The sequence below is a fragment of the Egretta garzetta genome, unplaced genomic scaffold, assembly GCF_000687185.1.
Source record: "Egretta garzetta isolate BGI_Z169 unplaced genomic scaffold, ASM68718v1 scaffold64, whole genome shotgun sequence".
NCBI classification, from domain to species: domain Eukaryota; kingdom Metazoa; phylum Chordata; class Aves; order Pelecaniformes; family Ardeidae; genus Egretta; species Egretta garzetta.
In genome coordinates, this window is record NW_009259596.1 from 4,352,841 (window position 1) to 4,364,391 (window position 11,551).

Here is an 11,551-nt window from a genome sequence, read left to right on the forward strand (position 1 = left end):
TAAAAATGAAAGCTGAATTCTTTTTGACTTGTGGAAAACTTATCTGAAGCTAAAAGCAAAGTTACTCAAAATGAGGCAGAAGAAAAATTTCTTTCCTTTCATCTTTCCCCAAATACCTATGTCGTTTGGGTGCGTTCTTTGGATTTTTACCTTTTTTATATTGCAATTTATAGATCTTTTTACCAATTTTTTTCCAGTTTTAGGGTCTCTTGGATCTTTTGGGGGCTCTCTGATTAGGGGATAGTTTGCAAGGAGAACCACAGTTCTCTGCATCCCATATGGTTAAAGCATATCAGTAGCTGCCTCTTCTGGCAGAAACATTTTTCTCTAGACCCAGAATTTCAAGTGACAAAACTTTGGCTGGCTGAGGTAACAGAGTTTAATTCACTATATGTATATGGTTAGTGAAGCGCAAGAACACCACAGAAGCTAAACTGGTGAGATTATTCCTTTGCTGAAGACTTTCTTGTCCATCACTTTTGGGAATAGCACTCATTTTAGTTCTCAGTTACTCCAAGTTCAGGCAAAATTTGGTATTAGAATCATAATATAGAATCATAGAATTGTTTAGGTTGGAAAAGACCTTTAAGATCATCAAGTCCAACCGTTAACCTAACCCTGCCATCCCACCACTAAACCATGTCCCTAAGCACCTCATCCACCCATCTGTTAAATGCCTCCAGGGATGGGGACTCACCCACTTCCCTGGGCAGCCCGTTCCAATGCTTGACAACACTTTTGGTGAAAAAATGTTTCCTAATGTCCAACCTAAACCTGCCCTGGAGCAACTTGAGGCCATTTCCTCTTGTCCTGTTCTTTCACTTCATCTGAAATGAATGTAAGAAATTAAGTAACTTAAAGCTAAAATTACATTGAAGGCTAAAGAAAAGTGTCTGGGGATGGCTGAAAAGTTGAAGGTTCCCGTATACAGGTGCAGCAGAGGATTGTGCAGTGAAGGAGGAAAACACCTGCCACATCCATGTCAGCATGTTGGTCATGCTAATTCTTAAGGGTATTTATAATAGCGTGAAGTCAATTTGAAACTCACTTTGTGCTTGTAGATTATAGATGCTCTTTTTTTCTGCATGCCTTTTGAAGAATTGACTGTTAGTTAAGGTTATTGGTCTTGCATGAGTAGAAAGACGTCAAGGTATGGGTACTTAAATTAAAATTGATCTAGCAGCAGGGCAGAGCTGTGGTGGCTGTGTCATTCCAACATGGTGTCACCTCATGGCAGTTCCCCTGTAGGGAGTGTTCTCCTGGGTGCTCTGCCTTTCCTGCACTTAAATTCTAGAGTTTCATATTTCTGGTGAGCCGCAAGACGCTTTTTTTTGGCAGGTTTCTTTTAAAGTGCTCAGTTGCTGCCATCCCACTTTCCTTGTCACCTGTAGAGTCTCTGAGAGACTGGGGAGAGGCTGTGTGATATCCACATTTTCCTTTTAATTAACACACACCTTTTTGTAATAATTTTTTTCTGCTTTGCGTGTGTGTTTATTATTACTGCCATCCTTCTAGGATACTCATTGAAATCACGTTTGGTTGTCTGTAAGGTATACGAATCAGGAGTATGTTTTGAGATGGGGGGAGTGGGTAGGGAAATCAATGATGAAAAAGGGAAGAATCCGAAAAGGAAATTGAGGTAATCTTGATGGGAGAGTGATAAAGATGATTCAAATGATATTGCAGGGGGGCAAGGAGCAAGAGGCAGGATGGAGACAAGACTTTGAGAAAGAAAAAAAAATTATGTGATCAGCTGCTCTGTTGGGCTTCTTTTATCCTGAGTCTGACAAGGGCTTAAAACTAAGCACAAACTAAAGTCAGAGGATGTTATGTCAGCTCTCAGTACCAGGGCATGACTTTGAGTAAGCCCCACAGGCCCATGTGTAATTAAAGTATGTGATTAAGCCATTGGAAATACATTCACCGTGCTGAACATCTCAAATTCCATGCTCCAGCCTGGGCTTCTTACTCATTTTCTCTTGTGTTTCTGTGCCTTGTTCATTTAAAACAGAAGTTTTTCACAGCAGGAAGCTGTTCCTTGATACATTTCCATAGCACCTAACTCAGTAGGGCACCTGTGTTAATAGCAGCCCTGTAGGTCCCACCACATCACCTGGTCATAGCAGGATTTCCCCAGCTGCTACTTCCCGATTCAGTTAAGCTCAGGTGAGACAGAGCTGTGGTTGTAGTGCATCTCATTTCATTTTGTTTGCTTTTCTCTTTCCTTAAGCCTGGTATTTGAGAAGTGCATGGGAATTTAGTTCTGGATCTTTTCCATAGCATATTTAATTTTTGTGTACTGTTTGCTTTGAGGAGAGGGGAGGGAAATGAATGCAGTAGGTACAGAGAACATTGCAGGGAGGTCTGAGATAATCCGACGGTGTTTGGCATGAGACTCGGGTGGCAGGGAGTAAATACCAAAAAATAAAAGGCAAAATTAATGGAGAATGCATGTCGTTCTGAACAAGTTAAGTAACAAATTTGATAAGTAAACAAGGCAGCAAATAGCAGGGAGGAAGCATTACCCATTTTTGTACAGGGAGAGGAATTACTGCTGTTGGAGTCTGGTTTAGAGGTGCAAAATGTACTTTTCCTTAAATCCTGGCTCTGGCATGAACCAGCAAGACTCTTCCTTCTGCCCGTGGGACGAAGGCAGGTGCATTGCAAGTGCAGCCTCTGTGTCATTAAGCTGGGTGCCACAAATGGACAAAATATTTTATTAATCCACTGAAGTAAATGGACATGGAGGTGAACCAAGTACAGAAATGAAGGTACAAGGAATTACTCTCTGTTCATTCGAGGCATATTTTATAAGTATAGCTATTTATGGCGTTATTTTTGACTGAGAGCCGAGATGATAATAATCTAACAGTAATTACCTTGTGGGAAAAACAGGAACAAGATCTCTGAATTCTTTGGCGTTTGATCCTTGTGCAATAGATAGTAGAATGATAAAACTTTCACGAAACAACATTGCAGTGGTATGTCAACCTGTTTTTCTATTTCACTGCAGATAACTGTAAGGGAAAATATTTGAAACTAGATAACATGCATTAAGACATACCATTTAGCAACAGAGTTGCAGGCTGGGATCAAAGCTTGTTTAGAAAATTGAGGTCCTTGGGAGCAGGAAGAAAAGAGGAGTTTCTGACAAATAATATCAGAATTCTTCTGGGTTCCTTAGAGCAGGTCTAAGGTTGTTATAGAGAGGTCCAACACTTCATTACAGTGCAAGGCATGTGCTGAAGTCTGTGTGTCTGAAGAATGGGTTATAATTCTTAGCCTTTTCTTGGTCACTGCCATATGAGGTCAGCCTATCATTAGAAGCCAGGCTTGTGCTGTCAGTAATGTACTGTCTCTTCTTTGACCTCATTTTACAGTTAGCTACTCAGTTTGGTACATGGTAAGAGCTTTAGCAAAACAAGACTGAAGTTAGCCTTTTATTTTGCCTCCGTTATTACCCTGAGTTACATTTTGGTTTTTGGTTTTTCAGAAGTTAGAATCACTGTGCTTTTAGAAAAGCTGTTCTCACCATTGCACATGCATTTGCTCCGTAGAGGAGCAAAAGGCAGTCAATGCTGGAGGGCAGGAGTTGTCTTTAGGCATTGCTGGCGATGCCGGGGTGGTTTGGGGAGCTGGCAGATGGCTTGTGCTCACAACAAGAGTCCTTCCCTCCCTGCTCAAACTTTTGCAGCCCGGTTGTTGATGTTTAGCGTTAGTTACCCAGTATAAATGATGATTCGGGCAATTCTCTGTCACATCCCATCTCACATCAGGGCCTATTGCTGCTGCCAATACAGAAGTTATATCTGACCCGGGAGCATGGTTCCTTTATTATTTTCATTTTTATTGTTCTTCTTTTGTTTTTTCAGTTCCTTATTTTGGCATTCTATGATATTTTCCTCCTCGTACAAGGCTTTCGTCTGTTAGATTACTTTGTTAAGTGTTTCTCTTGTCTTTTCTGTTTTTTAAATTTTTTTTCTTTTCTATTCAGTTCCAGATATTTTCAGATTTAATGTGAGATTCCCTGTAAGTTTACAGGTTCTTTCCTCATCAGACTATGGAGTCACATGGCTAACTTTGAAAAGGAAAATACAGTGGATCATATTTATTTTTCCGTACTTCCTCCAAACAGTATTTATCTTTTCTGCCTAACGTCAGTGTGTCCAAGCATGCCACCTTCTGTTTTATGCTCTCAGAACTAAACATTTGCCGAAAGCATTGACAAAATGTTTTGTGCTTAGGAAGCCAATTGGGACTTGCCTCCTCATTTAACTCCTCAGGTTAATATTAGAGCCCTTCCTAGAAGTTTCAGAAGGTCTTTTGTCTAATTCCAAACAGCCAGATGATCTGCTTGGGAAGTAAAAATTCTGGAAAAAAAACCCCAGAAACAGAATCTTAAGCCCATAAAACTCTTCAGTGATGTTCTTAAGTCAGATTTGAAACTATTAAGTTGCAGTGCTCAAGTGAGTGACTCAACTGTTGGACTGTAATTCATACCAGCAGTCAAAGGCAATGTTGCATATTAAGGGGTCTACTGTTTTCCATCTTCACATTGATGAAGGATTAGTGTAACACCTTCTGGAAGAGCCTCAGCAGCCAGATCCAGACTTAGTAGTCAATGGAAGGGTTTTTTCCTTTCTGAGGAAAGTCTTGCAACACCAAATGGCTCAAACATTTTCATGTAAATTCTCCCCTTCTATTAAGGAGGAGCCACCTGAAACACTGGGATCCTCCAGCTTATTTTTAAAACCTGTACCATAAATAATTCACACAGTATGAAACTATCTGGAGAAGCACTACCACTTCTTGGCACTCTACGTTGTTTTGAGTTGCCTGTTGTTCTCATTGTGCTTTAGCACAGAATTGCTTAACTAACTGGTTATATGATAATCAATTAGACATATGACCTTGTTTAATCCTTCCCCAACATATTAAATTGCTAGGCAATTAACAGGATTTGAGGCTTTCCGTGATCTTCATGATGTCTACACATGCATAAGGATAACTGTATTTGTGTCTGAAATCATGAAAGAAAAAACCCTTCATGTTGCTGAATTTTGTGTAGATTTTATTTTTCAGTATGTCTCATGTTCTTATTTTCTTTCCCTTTTAGGTATTGCATAGAAATGGCTTTATGGATCTGGACACTGGGCATTTTGAGCTGTTTTTGCATCACCTTATCCAGAAATGAGGAACTGAAGTTTTTTCAGAGTGCTACAGAACTGAACCACCTAACAGTGGATAATGACACTGGGATAATCTATCTGGGAGTGGTAAATGCTCTGTATCAGCTTAGAGAAAACCTGGAGCTAATGAAGTCTGTAGAAACAGGTCCAAGAAAGGACAACAAAAAGTGCACACCTCCCATTGATGAAAATCAATGTAAAGAGGCAGTACTGACTGACAATTATAACAAATTGCTGTTGCTGAACAAGGCGGATAAAACAGTTGTGGTGTGTGGAAGCCTTTTCAAGGGAATCTGTGCCATCAGAGATCTAGAAGACATTAGCATTGAGAAGTATTACATAGACAGTAGCGGAGAAAAGTCCTTCGTGGCAAGCAATGACGAGAATGTATCAACTGTGGGCTTGATCACTTCCTTGAATAATGACCGAGTGCTGTTTGTTGGGAAAGGGAATGGACCAAATGATAATGGGATAATAATCAGCACTCGGCAGCTCTATGAAAGGGATGGAAAAGACATTTTTGAAATGTATACAGACTCAGCAGCTGTTAAGTCAGCTTATCACTTGTCAAGCACACAACAATTTGTAGCAGTCTTTGAGGATAAAAAGTATGTTTATTTTATTTTTAATCAGCAAGAGAAACAGCCCGTCAGTAACCGCACACTGATTGCGCGTCTGTGCAAAGATGATGCCCATTATTATTCCTACTTTGAAATGGACTTGGGTTGCAAAGATGATGATGGTGCATATGACCACTGTCATTCTGCTTACGTCTCTACCCCAGGAGAAGAGCTGGCTAAGAGCATGGCTCAGCAAACTACGGATGCTCTCTCAGATGACAAAGTTCTTCTTGCACTCTTCAGTAAAGTAAACAAAGATAATGGCTCTCTAAAATCTGCCATGTGTGTGTTTTCCTTGCGGCACATCAATGAAAAGATGGAAAAAAACCGGAACGATTGCTACACTAAAAAGAATACCAGCTCATTTTACAAACTTTTTGCACCAGAAAACCCCTGTGCATTACATGGACTGGTAATATAAGATCTAAAACTGATGTTTTAGAATGTGTGTTAGAATTAGTGGAAAATATACAACTGCATGGGTTTGGGTGGCTTTGAGTTGAACTATAGTGAGATCAGATGACTAAAAACTCAATAGCTGGATTCACTGTAGAAATGGAATGTGGTTGGGGGAGTTGTGGAACAGGTCAAGCGGGAAGTGGCAAGACAGTCATAATTTTGAGTCTTTTTAAAAAAACCTGATGTCTTCTGAAAGATGAATATTGGTTTCATAAATGCATTTCTTTTAAAGGGTTCCTCCCAGTAGGGAAATTACTGAGTCAAATGCAGTGATTTGTTATGCCCATGATCAGCTTCTGGATGATCACCATAGACAATTCTGGTCTCAGCCAACATATTTGTAATGTTTTTAAATGGTATTAAGAATCTTGTAGGTGATATCTGGAGTTCAGTGTTGTTTCTCACTTGAATTTGAATTTTCAGATGACCGGAAGTGTGCATGTTTCTTATATTCAGGTGGTGTTCATATTTTGCTCTGGCTCAAAATACTTCCATGGCATGACGGCCATCTTCCTTTTCTTTTTATGGCTTGTCGTTACCTTGGCTATAAGGTTTTTGGAGGGCACTGTTACACCCCTCCAGGTACTGTTCTTCAATTTATGACTGCACCTCTGAGAGGCAGTTTTCAGCATCTCTGTTGACTTTTATGATGTTTTTGCCCACACCATTCAACCTATTCCCAAGCCCTACTTGTGCATACCGTTTGTTACTGCAGCCAACCCTAAACTGGGTTGAGGAGCTGAACCATCTTAAAAATAACTCAGCCAGCTTTTAGGAGGATGTCTTAATTCCCCAACCTGAGCAAGTTACACACTTGCATAAGCAGCTGTTTGAGCACAGCTTGAGAAGTCCTGCACTACAGTCCAGGGGTAGGGGTGAACAGCTGAAGAGATAGGGCATGGGAATACCTTATGTTGGTATTGACCCAGAATCCTTCATCTCATGAAACCACAGCCCTGTCCCACACAGTGGGTCGCTATCACTGACAAGAAGCCAAAGGAACACTCTTTGCTTCCAAACACCAGTGTTACTCACTGCAGTACCCTACATCTGAGGTGAGCATCATAGAAATCCTGAATGTGACAAGTGGAGTGGCCGTGACATCTGGCAAAAAGGAGGTGTGGATTTCAGATCAGAAAGACAGTCTCGTTAGCAAAAATAGCAGGAAAGGCAAGGTGTGAATGAACTTCCTTCTGGTGGCACTCCCTGCAGCTCAGGATTAAAGCATAGTGAAGGGGGAATGTGTTGAAGTTCATGAGACGATTGCCAGTGGGCTGCTTTTCTATGGATAGCAGCAAATTAACAAACAGAACAGCATTAAAAAAATAGTCTTCAACACAAAATTGGTCAACCCAATCTATATGACATGTTCATTTAAATTAAACAAAATGGTTATTTTTAAAACTGTGTTGCTATAATGAAATGGAAACAAAGAAATTTCTCTCCCTGTGTCTCCTGGAAAGTGAAAGCATTGACGCAGTTTGCAATTAGCAGGCTGCTTTCTGATTGCTGCCTGTTGGCTGGGGGAAAATGGCCAGACAATCCATTTCTCTCTTTCTGCTCTTCTATGTCTGAGGGGTATTATACTGTCTGGTAATAGGGTTGCACTTCATTCTTAGCTAGGAATTAGTGATCTGAATGTTTAACATCGCTCTGTATTGCTATTCCTTATTAGAATGCAAGCAAAAATTTCCCCTGTGGCTCCGAACACTTGCCGTACCTTTGGGGAAGTAAGAATGGTGTTATAGAGAAGCCAGTGCTACAAAAAGAAGGGATGAATCTCACTGCTGTCACTGTGGCTGTGGAGAACGGGCATACCGTGGCCTTTCTGGGAACATCAGATGGTAAAATTCTTAAGGTAACAAATCAGTCTTAAAAGACGAATGTGTTTAAGAGGTCGTGAACTGTGGCGATAGCATACCTCCACTCTAAAAGTAAATGGGATTTATAAGATTGCATATCAGGAGCAAATTCTCTTGGAGCTTGGTATTTTTAATTTCAAAGAAAACCCACACTATTTCTGATGTACCTCAGCTATCCGATACGCAGGTTGAATTAGCATCGCCTGAATGACACTTTTCCCAAGGGATTAGATGCCTACTGTATAAACAGCCTTAGGTAATCTAACAGCTGCTCTAGCCTTATCTCTATTCAAGCCCATAGTACTTCAAGAGCAACTTTTCATTTTGTAATCGTTCTGGCCGTTCAGTGAATAGAGATGGCAATACAAAGCCCAGGCTGGAGCTCTGCTAAATTCTGACTGTGTGGTGTAGGGCTCAAGGATTCACGTGTGTGTGGTGTAGGGCTCAAGGATTCACGTGTTTGTGGTGTTAAAATGTCAAGACTGCAACACCAAAAACCTTCTTTTGCTTGAAGGGGAGCGATAGGCATGTGTCACTACGTGGTTTGAAATTTGAGGCTGAAACTGTTGGTTGCCATAAGGGGAGACAACAAATCTGAACACCTTCAAGCGCAAAGGCTCAGAGTTGAGAATTTTAATTTTACAGCACTAAAATAAATATTTACAAAAGACCCCGATACAAATATTAGCTATTGTGAGCAGCGAGCAATTTCTTTTCATGGCTTTCATGCTTTACTTGCTGCTTTTGATGCCATATACTTAAAATTGAAATGTTTTCCCTAATGTGAATTTGTGAACTTGAGTAAACACCGGATTTTCATTAATCATAGAATCATTGAACTGCTGAGGTTGGAAAAGACCTTTAAGATCATCAAGTCCAACCGTTAACCTAACCCTGCCAGTCCACCACTAAACCATGTCCCTAAGCACCTCGTCTACCTGTCTTTTAAATGCCTCCAGGGATGGGGACTCACCCACTTCCCTGGGCAGCCCATTCCAGTGTTTGACAACCTCCCCTGGTGCAACTTGAGCCCATTTCCTCTTGTCCCATCGCCTGTTACCTGGGAGAAGAGACCAACACCCACCTCGCTACAACCTCCTTTCAGGAAGTTGTAGAGAGTGATAAGGTCTCCCTTGAGCTTCCTTTTCTCCAGGCTAAACAACCCCAGTTCCCTCAGCTGCTCCTCATAAGCCTTGTGCTCCAGACCCTTCACCAGCTTTGTTGCCCTTCTCTAGACACGCTCCAGCACCTGAACGTCCTTCTTGCAGTGAGGGGCCCTAAACTGAACACAGTATTCAAGGTGCAGCCTCACCAATGCCAAGTAAAGGGGCATAATCACTTCCCTTTCAGCCTATCAATCCATCCTGTCCAGATCCCTCTGCAGAGCCTTCCTACCCTCAAGCAGATCAACACTTCTTCCCAATTTGGTGTCATCTGCAAACTTACTGAGGGTGCACTTGATCCCCTCATCCAGATCACTGATACAGATGTTAAACACAAATGGCCCCAACACTGAGCCCTAGGGAGCACCGCTTGTGACCAGCCTCCAATTGGATTTAACTCCATTCACCACAACTCCTTGGGCCTGGTCATCTAGCCTGTTTTTTTACCCAGTGAAGCATACACCTGTCTAAGCTATGAGCAGCCAATTTCTCCAGGAGAATGCTGTGGGAAATGGTGTCAGAGGTTTTACTAAAGTCCAGGTACACTAAATCCACAGTCTTTCCCTTATCCACTAAGCAGGTCACCTTGTCATAGAAGGACATCAGATTAATCAAGCAGGACCTGCCCTTCATAAACCCATGCTGACTGGGCCTGATCACCTGGTTATCCTGAATGTGCCATCTGATGGCACTCAAGATGATCTGCTCCATAAACTTCCCAGCACCGAGGTCAGACTGACAGGCCTGTAGTTCCCTGCATCCTCCCTCTGGCCATTCTTGTAGATGGGCATCACATTTGCTAACCTCCAGCCAACTGGGACCTCCCCAGTTAGCCAGGACTGCTGATAGATGATGGAAAGTGGCTTGGTGAGCGCTTAGAATCAGAGTACTTTGGATTGGAAGGGACCTTTAGAGGTCATCTAGCCCAACCCCCCTGCAGCGAGCAGGGGACAGCTTTAACTAATCAGGTTGCTCACTTCCACCAGCTCCCTCAGTACCCTTGGGCGGATTCCACCCAGCCCCATAAACTTGTGTGTGCCTAAGTGGTGTAGCCAGTTGCCAACCATTTCCCCTCAGGTGACAGGGGCTTCATTCTGCTGCTGGTTCCTGTCTTCCAGCTCAGGGTGCTGGGTACCCCGAGAACAAATGGTCTGACTATTGAAGACTGAAGCAAAGAAGGCATTAAGTACCTCAGCCTTTTCTTCATCCTTTGTCGCTATGTTTCCCCCCCCCCCATATCCGGTAAAGGATGGAGATTCTCCTTGGCCCTCCTTTTGTTGTTGTTATATTTATAGAAACACTTTTTATTGTCTTTTGCATTAGTAGCAGATACATGATATCTGGGGGAAAAAAGCAACATTAACTCCCTTTCTTTTTTCCATGCAATAGGTGTTCCTGTCATCCACTGCAGCTGAATACAGCTCTCTTACTATTGAACTAAACAAACCCATAAAGAATGACATAGTCCTTGACAAAACCCAAGAAAATCTGTACGTGATGACCACAAACAAGGTAACGTGTCCTTTTTGCATTAAGGACCAGGTCTGCTTTCGCTTTCTCTGCAATTTTGCCTGAGATTTGTACTTTTCTCAGTTGTTCTGGAAGTTGCCCCATTTGGTGGGGTTCCCCGAGCTCTGTGTGTATGAAGACCTTTCTCAAGTCCAAGCTGATGGACTTGATTGTCGTGACTTGGAGAACTTTTATATCTTTGATGCTTAGTGATTGGGAATGGGAAGTGAGTTCACCACTAAAGCTCTCTTCTGGGGTCTGTGAGAAGGATGAAGTTGAGATGTTTGGTGCCAGCTCACCATGGGGTCAGGCAGCCCTAGTGCTTGGTGTGGTCTCTGTTGCGGTACCAGTGGATGCTCTAGCTGCCATCGGTCCTTTTCAAGAGTACTTCAGGATTTAGGATGCTGGTGGCTGACATAATAAGCACTTATACATCTGTAAAGCCTCCAGGAGTTTTTGTGGGTCTTGCTGTGAAAAACTAAGAAGCAATGGAGCAAATTACAACTTTGGGAAGCACTTTTACTCGAGCTTCTGCTAGAACCGAGTGAGTGCAGCAGGAAAGGTTGGACTTTGCTACGAAAGGCACAGGCAGTCTCTTCTAGGTTCCCCTTCTCTGTGCTGGCAGGGGCACAATGGAGGTTTGTAAAGAAAGGAAGAAAAAAAAAAACAAGTAGGAGACAAGAGGGATGCCAGATTTCTCCTTCACCTTCAGCTGTAACCTTCTGCTGACATTTCTCTCTGTGGTGGCT

The 11,551-nt window shown here is 42.2% G+C and overlaps 1 protein-coding gene across 1 annotated transcript in view; it reads left to right on the plus strand.

The window, feature by feature from the left end:
* PLXNB2 (plexin B2) overlaps window positions 1-11,551 on the plus strand; it is a 117,983-nt gene that overhangs the window by 33,301 nt on the left and 73,131 nt on the right. The window contains exons 2-4 of the mRNA XM_009638163.2: window positions 5,117-6,221; window positions 7,944-8,126; window positions 10,683-10,805. Of these exons, the coding sequence (XP_009636458.2) occupies window positions 5,117-6,221; window positions 7,944-8,126; window positions 10,683-10,805 (1,411 nt within the window). The remainder of the gene's footprint in view (window positions 1-5,116; window positions 6,222-7,943; window positions 8,127-10,682; window positions 10,806-11,551) is intronic.